This window comes from Branchiostoma lanceolatum, chromosome 6 (genome assembly GCF_035083965.1).
Source record: "Branchiostoma lanceolatum isolate klBraLanc5 chromosome 6, klBraLanc5.hap2, whole genome shotgun sequence".
Lineage (NCBI taxonomy): Eukaryota > Metazoa > Chordata > Leptocardii > Amphioxiformes > Branchiostomatidae > Branchiostoma > Branchiostoma lanceolatum.
Genome location: NC_089727.1, coordinates 9892810 through 9907420, shown reverse-complemented (window position 1 = coordinate 9907420; position 14611 = coordinate 9892810). Strand labels below are relative to the sequence as shown.

The window sequence follows — 14611 nt, the reverse complement described above, 5'->3', positions numbered from 1 at the left end:
AGTTATTTTTGTCTTCATGTTGGTGACATTTTGATTCCTAGCACTTTTGACCAATTGCTGACGTCTTGTCCTAAGTCACTACCCCCTAGTCACATGGTAATTGGTCATCTAGTGATGCCATGAGCCTGTCATATAATGTCCCCAGGAATTCGGTCAACCACATTGGTCACACCTATTCTTCTTGATAAGTGTGTTGGGTTCTTTAACGTTACCATTATGGTCATTTGTGATCTTTAGAAAGGCAGTTGTGGTAAGTCAGTTGAAAATTTGATGTGTGTTTTGGAACAAAGTTCTGATACTTTTATCAACTTGAAGAAATTCTTGACATAAGTGCATGGAGATGGGAGGGAAGGGCAGTTGCATAGACATCCGAAATAAGTCACACAGAAAACACCAAAAACTTTTCATACTTTATTTTCCCCCGAGTCACTAACATTCCTTCCTTCCACATTTCCTTTTCTTTGCCTTTGATAAAATAGACAGGAACAATGCGAACTTTTATACCTGGTCCATTATTTACATGTACAGTAATATAGTAATGTATTACATGAAATGAAACTCAGGGATCCTGCATGAAAGTGGAAGATTTAACAACAATACATCTTGTATAACATTAGCAACAGAGCCCTTACATTTGGCTTACCATTATACAAAATAACAGTAGAACTTCGAAACAACAGTTCCAAGATACAACACATCTAATACTGGTGCAATAAGCACGATGATCATAATATCAAATGTCTTATAAATTCTGCATATTTTGGCAATATAGAATAAACTAGTCTTCAAGCAGACCTACGGGTTGCAAAGACCGTATCCAACTGGCAGAAGGAGTTTTTATAGCAAAACTCCTTCTGCCGGGTGGATACTGTCTTTGCAACCCGCAGGTCTGCTTGGAGACTAGAATAAACCATTGACCTCACTAGGCTACAAATTTTCCTTTAGACAAATGCGTATTCAGTCTATTACTTGAAATAAGTGGAAATTGATATTCCTGGTTATGATCATGATTATCATATTTCTTTGTATGATCAATCTGCAACTTTGCTGTGATTTGAGCGATATATACTTGACTATAATGATTAGTTTACAGTTTTGCTGTATAATATGCAATATATTAGCTGTGATTTTATGATATATACACAGTCATGTACTTGATAAACAAATAGAATTCCCCGATCAACAGGGAAAGTTGCAAAGCTCCAACATTCAGGCACATAACATTGGTTTTGTCAAACTTGTGTGTTCATATTTCACATCATACGTTTGAGTTGGGAAAATTCATTTTATGGAAGCCGTAACGTAAATGTCCTTATATGGCAATGACCATACATGACCTAACAAACAATAGATTGTTTGCCGATGGAGTACTTTTGGATTTTGACATGAAAGCAAAGGGCGCTTTCTCATCACAGGTTCAAACTAAGTCCATGTTTGTTTAATGCGTGGTCAACAGACCGGTTGGATCAGTGAGGGTAGTCCATAATAGATTGTCCGGGGAAAGGACCATTTTTAAATGATCGGTTCAACTGGACTGTATTCCGAATAAAGGTACTGTACGGATAAAGGTTGACATTGAACAACCATAATCTACCCTGATAGTAGTGGCAAGTAAGAGCAATAAAGCCTTGGGATGCAGTTAAAGGAATCTGGTCCAAGTGAATAACTAGCCACATAATACTGTTGTGTTTGAAGTCTGCATAACTTTGTCCCATTTGTAAGTGCGCAATATTGATTTTATCATCGTAACATCAGCACTTTGCTTTGCAAGCAGTATTGCGGAGGAGCTGAGATTTTGCTTGGCAGCGACAATGGCATGCCCTGATGTCATAGATGGATTATGTCACAGAATATAGTCATGAGAAATTTGCAGTGAAAACAAATGACAGCTACACTATGCTTATACCCCTAACTGTCTTACAAATGTGTTCTACTTTTGACAGAATATCACAATCATTATTACATACTGGGCACTCACATGACAGAGCTGTACAATGTCATAAGACTCACTAGACAGATACACGTACTACATAATTTGGGGTGTAGTTGTACTTAGTTAAAAGCATTAAGTCTTTGAAATGAATAACCCATGGTATTTTTCAACGGTTAACAAAAGTAACCTACCAAAAGTAATCAATTACTGTCCGTTATCACTACTTCAACACTTTTTAAGCAAAGCTTTACCAATTATGTAGCCTTGTTCAAATAATCATAAATTCTGAAAATGCACTTCAAAAGTTTCACCATAGAAAGTAGTTTACCTGCGACTGGATATAAATGACATACAATGTATCCATATATAATTTGAAAGTTACAATTTGGATGCGGCACGATGAGACAGTTCTAAGTGCCCCCCCCCCTCACACTTGTGCGTATATGCAAGTCCTCATGACTTGTGTCTTTTTTGGTTTAATTAGGTAAAGTTTGCAGCCGAAATAGTAATTTCTTTGGTTCGATAACCAGGCTGCACAACGGTGCGTTAAAGTAGAAAACAACTTCTTCTCCGAAAACTTTACCTAAAGCAAAAAAAAAATGTTCATACGCAACTCATGCGCACATGAATATACGCACAAGTGTGAGGGGGCCCTAAGTTGCTATGGATGATTCATATATAACTGACGTACTCCTCCTCGTCACACACTGGACACCTCTGCAGACCGTTCTCGTTGCAGGCGGTGCAGTTGAGCTGGCGGAACATGTCGGTAAAGTTGTTCCTGTGGACGGACTTCCTGCTACCGTTACACACCGTGCAGGGGATGTACCTGTAGCCGCCGCACCGCGCGCACAGAGAGCGCACTGTGATTTTCTTTGGGAAAAATAAGAAAATAACTTAAAGCCCTTTGTAACACTGAATATGTATTGTAACGCTGCATTGTATATTTTTAAATCACAGAAACACACACACCGACACACGCACACACATATACACAATCGCTCACACACACGCACAGACGCATGCACACACACATTCACGCTTGCATTTCCTCTCGTTGACATGTAATCCCTTTCTCTGCTTTCCTCCTTTCTCATTCTTTCACCCCCTCTCTTACAGTGACTCCCGTTTCAAATCTTATTGACCCCCTTACATTGTATCTCTTATCTCTGTTTCCCCTTTCTCTTCCCAGAATCTTAAGTCATGTAAATTTACACAACTTCTTCAAACAAAATGAGAACCTTTTCACAGCGTATCCCCCGGGTCATGGCATGTATATACACGCAAGTAGCCACTCATACTTCCGTCTAAACACGGGTATTCGGTAATGATCAACTCTGCAAATTGGTGGACGCACTAGAGGATGGTTTACAAAAGGCGGGGTGGGGTTGACTATATAAACAGTGTCCGTGCGTGAACTGAGTTAGGTGAACAACAGCCTGGGCATTAAAACATTTCCAATCAAGGCGAACACTTACTTCGAATCGGCTCAACAGTTTCCTGAGTTCCCCCGCTTCGTTAAGTTGATCTAATCTCTCTGCCCCCTGAAACAGAAGTACAACATAGAAGAACAACAATGAATACCATTCTTTGCGTTGCTTACAGTGGAAGGGGGGTCAAAAGATATCTTTCGAGGCACTATAAACTGACAATAGTAGTGTTGTAGAGTGCATGATGATAATTTCCAAGTAACAAGATCCATGGTTGTCAACATAGGAGTCGAACAAAGTGCTTTCATGTATAGTGTTTAGTACACTAGTAATGGTCCTATACATGTGATTAAAGCATAATCAACTTTCAATTCAGTAAAAGATTGCCGTTGATATTTTGGGATGTAGTGACAAAGATGGGCCCTCGTTAGTCTCTACAGGCTGACTACGCCGGCTATAGGGAGAATATTTGCCATGAGAGTTTGGCCACCATTTCTGAAATGTTAATCTTCCCGTGGACTGACTCTCCTGGCCAATTATTGAACTTTCCCCGGATTCTATGATCATACCCTCGTAGGAAGGCCTGGTGGTGGAGGCTAGGTCCTCGTACTTTGGTGACTTTGTAAAACACTAAAATTAGCATCAACACCATTGCACGGGGTAAGGCTCTTCCCTTGGTAATCACTACCCCCCCCCCCCCCCCCGCAGATAAACCTGTGTCAGGCCATACTGTCTCCCATGATCACATCACGTGAACAACACGCACTTAAACCTTGAACTTTGAGAACGGGAGAGTCCACATTGTGTGTGTTACCTTTGGCAAGGAGAGCAAATACACAAGTAACCCATGTAAGGTTGGCCTGTGTGCTTTATTACCCGGTGATAATTCGTCGTACGATGGTCGCACGATCGCAAAAAGTCGTGCATATTTGTCGTGCAAAATTCAACTGTCTTGTTACGGAAATGCTACCTTAGATCATTGTACTATTTCAGGCAGTTGGTTCTGTCCTAGCATGCTTGAAAATACTACATCAGCGACGGCGTGCGACGAATGTATTGGCTTAGAATGGGTTGTTTCTGGTGTGAGGTTTTTCATATCTACGCTGCTATCTTCATATGAACTCCTGTACACACAGTGACACTTGATACTCATAATTTCTTTTCATAATATCATGATCATGATTTAAGTTTGTGGTTCCAAATAGCAGTGCCGATGTACAAATGCAGCTAGGATCATGTTGATGGTATTACATCACCCGGATGTGGACACCTGTGTCCTCGACGTGTTAGGTATTATCGGTCCGTCTCCGGTAGTTGTGAATTATTTATTGCATTTCCAGTGGGGTAATCAAAATAAAAGGTTCACGAAGATGTCGGGCATTCTTCCCCCGTCTTCTAAGTGATCCCGTTACATTGTTAGAAAGTGTAACCTTTTTAGCTTTATCACACCGACAGGTTGTATGATCCAGGTTGTAATGTCCTGTGTATTGGGCGATGCACCTGCAAGCCCAGGAAGTTGCAATGATGTCATTTCCGGCGGACGACCTTTCCTATTTTTATACCTGACCTTTGTTCCACCATTATTGGCTACAGGTCGTTTTTATGGGGCCCTACGTGCTGGAATGTGTTAATGTCTACTTTCAAATGTTTACTTTCTTAATGACGTTGCTACCGTCGAAATCTATTTTGAAGAAAAAAAGATGTAGGAAGTTAGGAACATTGTTTCATTTTTTCACAGAACACATTGTCAAAATGTATATTCACTTGTTAGAGATAACGTTGCATAGTTTACATGGAAAGGTTATCACTCTAATATTGAGAATTTACAGTTTTTTAAATTAGTTCCCAATATGAAGCGACACTCATACTGTCATAAATCTCATAGTTAAGTGACAACCTATAGTATGGGTACCCTAAGACAGTATTTCAAGTTGAAAAATACCGTACAATACGGTACATTGCACATCATGTATGTCTGTTACTAGTCTCTTATCTCAAGGATAAAACCCTATATACTGTTAACCCTGTTCCATTCATACTCCAGTCCTGTCTTTTTTTATAAAATGTTGTTTCACTATATATGCGCCTAGATATGTGCCTGGGGTAGCTTGAACATAGAAAATGCATATGGATCACCGCGACATCGCTTATTTGAAATGTCCAATTACTGTCTGAAAAGGCAGCGAGCAAAGCGATTCACAACAACGTTGCATGTTTTCTTGTTCTCGTGGTATCCAAAGAGGCAATTTATCGCTGACAACGGCCCAGACCACAGAAAGTCATGTCTTTTAGTTGTCATGCGAAAATCTCGTATTTCCTCTGACGTCAGCACGGTCTACGCGAACCAGGGTCGCACGCGAGCATGTCTGTCGTGATTTATTCTTAGCGTCCAGTGTAACATGTCTGTCTACACCTGTAGTCATATTATTAGTACGTACAACATCGGTGCGTAGGGTTATGCAAGCAGTCAGCTCCAAGAAACTATTACTATAGCGTACATACAATGTTTTATTGGCCTGTGTTCTTATCTGTACAAATATCGAGGACCGTGAGAGATTTATATGGGACTTTGCATTTTATTAATGGTGGTCAAGTGAGTTACTGTTTTCTTTCAATTGTTACATGCCAAATTTGAGAAGCTTCTACATATTGCTGAAATGCGAGAATTTCTCCTTGAATTAAATGAGTCTGATGTCGCTAAGATATATTTGAAATCGCAAATTCCACACTTAACAGATATTTTCAAATCCCTGTCTTTCTATCATTCGTGCTCAGTGTTTTCCCCATATTATGTTTATATTACTGCTACGTTCTTAAACAAAGCATGTTTTGATATATGTTCCGTGTAGGTATGTTAGGGTAATCCCTCGCGTGAGCACGCATAGGTATTTACTATACAGTTCCTCATGATGGATGTATTCTTCATACACCGAATGACAGGTCTAACAATGGCGGACTATGTTTGTTTTTCAGGGACCAAAATCCTCCTACAAGACGCAACATTCCCAATATAGCGGCTATATACACGTTCAAGTAGTTTCTTCTGAAGCTATGCCCGCATGTAGCGTTACCGTTGACCGAAATCAGTCACTTCAAATCTAAGGAGGGTATTTTTCGGTTCTTAAATGGTCATCTCTCTTTCACCACCTAGAAAGGTTAAATAAATTATGAATTGGGTACAAGATTTGTTATGGAGTTAAACAGATCAAGGGATGCGATTTATTCTCTCGGTGACGTTAATTTATTTTGCAACTTCCTTATGAGAGGGGTACGGTTTGTTGTGGCTCTCGAATTTGATAAGATTCTTATCAACTATTGAAGAAGTATCTTACATTATCTTTTGGATCGCCTTTTGTCTGATTATCTGGCCACAACTGCGTTATAATAACTAGCTTGTTGCTACCGGCCAAGCATATGGATGTGAACAAGACTATATATAGCTATAGGTTGTAATCAACCAATAAACTGTATGTAAACAAAAAAGTTCAGTATCTTTACTGTTGTAGGCTCTCATTTTTGTTTCAATATTTGTGGCATTTTTAACTCCAATGTGTCCCCTACTTACGAGAAAGCATGAAAGACAAATCACCACCGGTCAGAAATACATAAAACATTCTTTAGGAAAGGAATTCAGACAATCACGGGGAGATCTCATCCCGTAAAACTGAGACGCACTGTGGGGGCACATCTGTCTGCAAATGAGATGGCGGTGTTAAAAACGTCCTCAGCATTCCCCGCCTATGATAGAAGTTCTCAGAAACCATCATCAAGCCGAGGGGTAGATATTAGTACAACCTCCTTGATTTATCTATATCTGTCTTTAACTGGTTATATATGCCTTTATTCGCTTAGTTTGTGTGGATTTTGTAGTAAAAATGAACAGTTGATTTGTATTCATCTATCTAGTTATTTTCCTCCCTCCTTCTCTCCCTTCCTCCGTCCTTCCCTCCCTCTTACCATCCCTTTATCTCTCTCTCCCTCCTTCCCTTTCTCGGCTTTCCATCCCATTCTCTCTCTCCTTACCTCAGTATCCCATGAGTATAGTTGTAACACTCACCCCTATTGGTTGCCCATCTATGAACACCTGTGGTAACGCCAGCGCCTCCTCTGTCTGCCCGAGCCTCGTCCTCAGTTCTCTCTGTAGTTCCAAGTTCATAACAACGTCTCTTTCCTCAAAGCGAACTCTGTGACTTTCCAGTATTCTCCTGATCTTTTGGCACTTCTCGGCTGTGTCCCTGACGACTTGCATGCTGGTGGTGTAAACAATGATCCTCCCCCTCTCCTGACTGTAGGACTTCTGTAAGTGAGACGTAGGCGTCTGTATAGGGCGGTCGGCAAAGTCCACGGGACGTAGAACGGAGGAGAAACAAAAAGAGAGAGAGACGAAAACGTGAACTAAAACTCAAAAGAACAAAAAAAACACACTACAAAACACACACGTATGTTACAAAACTTAAAGCACAAAAATTTAAAATAACAAAGTGACACGAGAGAGTAGAGCAAATAAGGTACAAGTAAGGAAAACATGGATGTTGCGCAACAGTTTATGACCTTTGTCGTCAAAACATAATATCACATCATCAATAAATGTACCATGTGATCTGTCTTCTTTCCTCAAACTTATCAAAGGCGACCTATACTGTTGTAAGTTAAGTACGTGGCCGATGTTGATCTTGAAAACATTCCTATGGAAGTTTGTACACCAACATCCTCATTGTTGTCTGACAGGTATGATTGCTGTTTGTTATGATAGTGTTTTTTTTTCAGTTTTCTCTGACAGGTAACGTCCTAACCTCTTCGCGGAAATTGGTTGTTACTCTTTGGTTGCTTATTTCTTCTACTTGACTGAACATTGTTTCTCTTCGTCAGGAGAGGAGCGAAAAGCACCCAAACAAAACAGTTTCTTTCATAAGTTGATCGCTCAGATTCATGATTTGTTTCTTGGTTAGAACGCGCTGTAAGTCGTACGGAACAGTTGTTAGTAATGTGCTTCGGTCCGATTCAACTTTTGAATGAGGAATTCTGGTGACGCGTGACGTTCACTACATGCTATGTGAAAACATGTCCAAGTCCATTCAGGCTTAGCGTGAGTACATTCGGGAAGGTTACAGACATTCTGTAAGGACTTTGACCGCTAAATTAGGGCGTGTCGTCGCAATTTAGTGACGCAACGTGTTGACACAAGTTGAAAATCATGAAGACGCCAATTCTTACTTATTTCTGACCTTAATCTTTTTGTAATCATGATTTTCGAGCAAGAGAAAGGAACAAATAACCCTGTCTTTGATAAGGAACTTGTTCATGGTGATGTCACTGCCATTGTATAGCGTTGTGTTGACTTAGTCGTTTGTGTTTTCTGCAACTTCCTTATGCGTGTTTTCTTCTTGTTAGATATTCAAGACCTAGATTTACAGCTTCAAAACATTTACTGGAAAGATACAAGTAATTTTCTCACGTGATATAGGAGAACTGGTGACCTGAAAATTTTATTGCTATTAGCAAACTATTGAAAAGTTACCTGTGCTCCTTGTGTGAGGGACGTGAAGTGTGCCAGCCCCGCCCGTACCCTGTTCTTCACCCCCCGTACCGTCCCGTTCCTACTGACGATTTCCGTGTCCTCCACGCCGCCAGAATAGTCCCTTTTCCCCACATAACGTAACACCCTGTTCTCGTCTTCTTCTTCCTCCTGCGACGTCTGTGTGACGTAGTAGGTCCAGCCCGCAGGTGTGGCGGCGCCAGGTGAGAACTGGACCCGGGAGTTCCCGGGATGCTCCCCCGGCACGTCACCGTTAGTCTGTCCGCCCTGGTCCGGGCAATATTCACCTGTGTCCGGCTGTAGGCTGTAGTGGTCCCCGCCGTTCACGCAATTTTTCGGCTCCTTGTCTTTCTTCTCGGACCCTCCCCATTTAAACCGTAGCTTGTTCATGCTGTGTTTGTGTGTGCCTGTTGTAGCGGTGTTCTCGCAGGTGTACTGAGTGGGGCGGCCCAGACAATCGCTTGTTCAAACTCGTTCCGATCATGTTTAAATATTACGACCCTTTAACGGGAGGAAAGAACACGGCACCTCGCGTCAGGCGTTGAAAACACTGCATTTTAAAGGACAAATTCTTCATTTAGATTTCCTTTTAAATAGTTTGATATACACAACCATGGAATATAGATTCATACGAAAATTACCCAACTGTACTGTTGGATCATGCGCTTTTCGCTATTTATAACAATTCTGCAGGTGAATTGATGACCTTTCCTGTCGGTTGGGTTTTTAAATATTCATGAGGCAATATTGATCAACAGGAGTGTGTGTCCTCGACACGATTATCAAAGCAAAACGCGCAGCACGTAGTCGACTTCTGTAGATGCAGTGATCACAATCACTTCTGTATGTATCGTAAAAAAACAAATATTCTTTATCACCATGCTAGAAGATGTTATAAACATGAATAGTTTAATACGTGGGAACAGTGTTGTTTACTGTAGACGTTTGGTGACCTCGGGAGTATAAAGGTGGAAGCTTTAACACGTGAGGCAGGCGTAAGCGTACAGCCATAGCCCCCTGTCACACATAGCCGACCATGACCTCCCGACCTTCTCCAAACCATGGTTGGGAGTTAGTCGTGAGCAAGGCCATCTGTGGTTGGGAGTTGGTCGGCAAGGTTGCCCAGTGATTAGTTTTTAAAAGTCGTCTGCACCTAGCCTCTACCAGGCTCCACAGGTCCCTGGAAAGCATTTTGGCAAATTTCTACTATCTTTCCAGCGACCTGTGGAACCTGGTAGAGGCTAGTCTGCACCAGCCGATTATAAATTTTGAAAAATCATGTTCGGGAAAGTCATATTCTACTTGGATGTAGTCAGAGGAGCGAACTGAAGCTATGGATAGAGTAGTTAAGATTTTCACATGTATTTTTCTCAAGAAAATTCTAATGTAGATATGACAACTTTTTGTTATGACGCATGTCGTAAAAGAAATGAAATACAGCTCTGTAAAACTGACGTGCCAAAACAACGGGGATTTCCAATTTAAAGTCTTGGCGTCTCCACTGAGTTCTATTCACCCGCAGTCAAACTTTCGGTCGGTACGTACACATTATCAACTGTGTGTTCAAAAAATGTCACACAGAAGACCGTGTTTAGGACAAGAGCACTCGTACATCGGCGTCTTCTATACCCATGTACATGTCGGCTTCTACAGTAGGCTACTAGTACTTAACAGTGGCCTGGGTGGGTGGCGGCTCCTTTTTGGGAAGTGCTTTAGTAATGGAAACCTAAGCATGGCGCTTAAGAGAGCCACGGACATGCGGATTGCTTTTTGGTGCTTAAAAGTCTACCCGACAAATGATACAAAGGACCTGAGATTGTTTAATCAAAGCCACTCTTTAATTTAGTGATGCTTGTCGTAGTTTTGTTCAACTGTGTCCGATTCTTTGGTCGTACTTCAATACTACATGTATATGTTGATAGAAACATGCAGAATGAGTTTGATATAGAGTGCGATCTATGGGTTATTTGTTGGCCAGTTTCTGAAAATGAACAGAGAAAGACGGTAATACAGAGGGATTTTTCACATCTCTGGAAGTGGATTCACGGCGCACCTGTTACCGGCTGCATTTATTGTCATGACCGCAGGGGTCGCTATTGATCAACGCGCTCGACGAGTCATTACTATTCACTGCAAATTGCAATACATTGGGAGGATCTGGCAAAGTCAAAGATAGTCTTGGACGACCCCAGGGCTGTGATATGATAACGAAACCTTACCTACTATACTAGTATGAATATGAAAGGACGAGTGTCTGACCGACTAACGCTTAGGTCACAATCGCACCGGTGCCCGCAGGGGTTGTAGTCCCAGCCGAGCCACTAAGGCACAATATCTGTCCCCGTGGACTGTAGGACACCGGAAGAGTACCTCTGTGTGTTCTCCCGATTAGATTAAGGCGCCTATTTGTTATCAGGTTGATTTTAACTCCGTGTTAAAAGCTTCAACGGCCCCGGCCGTGCCCCAAAATAACCCGGTAGCTGCAGGGTGCTCCACGGGGCCATGTTGGGGTAACGAACGACCGAAAGGGAAAAAAGCCTGTGAAGTGCCCGGTACTCGCGGTAGGACCCCTTTTCCTCATTGTGATCTACTGAAGCATAAACTTTTTCTACTTTTTCTATTCCCAACAATGGTCTACAATACGAGACTAGACCGAACCTATGGCTTCAGGGTAACCTCTGAAATGAAAGTAAAGATCCGTGATCCAAACATGCTTTACAGAAATATCAACATCTAACAGTTAAAGGTCATCCCAAAATGCTGGTGGCAATCTCCCACGACCCGCTTAGTAACTCGTTGGACGACTTCAACTGGGTGTTGTTTGTAAGGTACTAACAGACAACATAATTAGTACCTGTGCAGTCTGGTGCAGTAAGGTGGGACTTCAGCTCACTCCACCCTACAATTTTCACAAACTTTGCTTCTTAGCGTCCTGTGAACAGAGCACAAACCACAAGATTGTTGTTTAGAAGTGAATCGAGGAGGTGCATGAAACTCCTCCAGGGGACCACAACATGGCAAAACCAGAGTGGTCTCACGGAGACGACAAAAAGGAGGTTTTGGGTCATATGGACATGACTCAAGACAACGAGGATGACCCAAGTCTTCAGTGGTTATTCTCCCGTCTTCAAGGAAACCCTGTGGTCGAAGGAGACTTCGACGAGGAAGAGAAAGAAATACTTCAACTGGAACAGCTGAAAGAGGAGCCTAAGAACTTGTTGTTAGCAGGAGAGGGGCTGTTTTTAGCCCTACTGTCCGGTGTGAGTTTGTCGAGTTCGTCCATTTTGGCCCGACTGGCGGCAAACTCGGGAGTACCGGACATGCAGGTGGTGTTCTTTAACGAACTGGCGGCGTTTATACTGTTCGTCCCGCTGGTGTTGGCGTGTCGGGGGCCTCTACTGGGAGAGAACTGGAAGCACACGGGCCTACTGTTCCTCGCAGGTGAGATATTTCGTATTGATGTATGACGATTCCTTAAAACTTTGAATGTGAAAAAAACAATGCTACAAAATATTACACATCGGTACATGGACGTACTTGTGCATATTCATAAAGGGAGAAAGCATCAAGGAAAAACGATATCATATGTTGTACGTTTGAATTGAGGTACAGAAGGTGGATTGCCCCCCTCCCCAGATCCATGGCATGGGAATTGCCCTAGGGCGCTTTGGCTTAACGTAAGTCCCACACATTCTCATTATTCTTATATAACGTGTACTGAGCCCACCGAACCGGTGTCACAACTTTTGAAATTGAGAGAATAGCAGCCGCTGAGGCCAAAAGAAGGGCCAGGAAAGCCCGGCTGCAACAGAACTGATGAACTCATGTCGACTTGCCCTACTCTTTCGAGTGGCTGTCAACACATTTGATATAGTCTTGAGTTTTTCTCCTTATTATTGGTGGCGATACATGATATCTTTGACAAACTATCTTACTTCAAATGTTAAGACAGGAATTCTTATATGTAATTCGTCGTCGTGAAAGGGTGATTTTTACTTTTGGCAGCATGCATCTTCTACCCTCCAAGCAGAGGTTACGCGTTGGGCTTCCGCTTGTTTTTGACGTCTCTGTCAGTGTCCCATTTTCTTGACGTGTGCTGGCGACATATAGAAACGGGAGGAAATAGAAAGCCTGACAAATACGCCTAAAAGACCTAAAAATCAAGCCGAAGCCCAACCTCGCCTTGGAGGGTATGCATCTTCAAAAGATATCCTTATCATAGCAATGGTGGCTCTTAGAGGCCGTCTTTTGCTTTTAGTCTTCTGCAGGTCTTCTGTAAAGGCAAGGAGGTTTGATAGAACCTCCTTTGTACGGTAAAGACGCCCTCCTAGAGTCGCCACGGCTTTCCTCATTTGAAAGTTGTGAGATAATTGCTAACTACATGTTGTTTTCCCCGTGCAGGTGTTGGTCGCACGTTCGTGACTGTATGGTTCTACGTGTCGGTATTCTACATCCCGCCGGGCAACAGTTTCGCCATCCAGCGGGGCGCAACGCCTCTGTTTGCCGCCCTCATGGCGCTCGCCTTCCTCGGGGAGAAGCCCGGCTGCGCCAGTTCCATCGGTATCGTCCTCAACCTCGTCGGCGTCGTCTTACTCACACAAGGACCCACGTACGGGTGGAAGGAGCTGGACAAAACGCTCGGCATCAGTCCCGGGGACGAACCGAACGTGTCACCCGTTCTCATCGGTAACGCTCTCGCCATCGTGTCGGCGCTGGGACTAGCGGCAGTTAACGTGGTGAGCCGGGGACAACTCGCCAGCACGCCCCTGTTAACGGTGTTGTTCTGGATGGAGTCGCTAGGAGTCGTTATCACGTTACCGCTCATGTACATGTTTCCTAGGAAACCTGTGTGGGACCTGGAGGGGAAGGTGTACGGATACCTCACCGGAGCGGGGTTCATCTACACCGTCGGTATCGCCTGTCTGTACCGTAGTTTGAAGCTAGAGAAAGCCGCGACAGTGGCCCTCCTGCGCAACGGGAACGTCATATTAGCCTACCTAATGCAGGTCTTCATCCTGCACATCAAACCGGCGGGGATGGAGATAGCCGGGGCGGTGTTGGTACTGATCAGCACCGCCATAGCCACCATGGTCACGTGGCTCCAGAACTGGAAGGAACGGTCGGAGGAGGTACGACAGAGACTGGAGGCCGAGATGTCCAACAAGAAGAGATTACAGAAGAACGGGAGTTCACAAAATAACCAAACTTCCAGAGACGGCAACCCGAATAGCATTAACGACATAGAAAATGACGAACAAAGGGAGTTGCTGCTAGAGAAGTAGGAGCTAGAGTTAAGGAAATAGTTATAACGAGATATAGCAACTAATTAGACGTGAAAGAGAGGCAGTCTCCACTTTTACCATTTCATTTATTTACTTTGCTAACCATTGTGTAACTTAAACTAACTTATCTATGAACACTTGAACCGGTGTTACTTATAGATAAAATTGTCTCATTGACGGAAAATTTGTACAGCCTTCGTTTTACAAGGAAACAATTCAAAGCGTAAGGACGTGTCTGGCACAGCGATATTGGGGTCCTTAAAGTCACCTGGTCACAAGGCGAATGATTTACGCCAGTTTTATGTGCCCACTTTGTAAAATACTAATAAAAAAACTCGAACAAACTACCCTACTTGTGGTTTAAATTGTTTAACTGCTAAAAAGGTACAACCCGTCTTACAACATTCCGACGTATGTTCTGTGAAGTTAC

The 14611-nt window shown here is 42.8% G+C and overlaps 2 protein-coding genes across 3 annotated transcripts; one reads left to right on the top strand and one right to left on the bottom strand.

The window, feature by feature from the left end:
- Nucleotides 1-398: 398 nt before the first annotated feature.
- On the bottom strand, nt 399-9380 carry LOC136436511 (glutaredoxin domain-containing cysteine-rich protein 1-like). 2 transcript variants are annotated; one of them, XM_066430531.1, is made up of 4 exons: nt 8882-9380; nt 7421-7660; nt 3412-3477; nt 399-2806 (listed from the first exon to the last, which is right to left on the bottom strand). In XM_066430531.1, exons 1-4 carry the CDS (start codon nt 9287-9289, stop codon nt 2606-2608), a joined length of 915 nt encoding a protein of 304 aa, XP_066286628.1. In that variant the 5' UTR covers nt 9290-9380; the 3' UTR covers nt 399-2605. The 2 variants fall into 2 exon arrangements, with proteins under 2 accessions (XP_066286628.1, XP_066286627.1); XM_066430530.1 differs by having other exon boundaries at nt 7421-7681; nt 8882-9378.
- Nucleotides 9381-11677: 2297 nt separating this feature from the next.
- On the top strand, nt 11678-14528 carry LOC136436510 (solute carrier family 35 member G3-like). The gene is made up of 2 exons (XM_066430529.1): nt 11678-12340; nt 13301-14528. Exons 1-2 carry the CDS (start codon nt 11914-11916, stop codon nt 14179-14181), a joined length of 1308 nt encoding a protein of 435 aa, XP_066286626.1. The 5' UTR covers nt 11678-11913; the 3' UTR covers nt 14182-14528.
- Nucleotides 14529-14611: the final 83 nt, after the last annotated feature.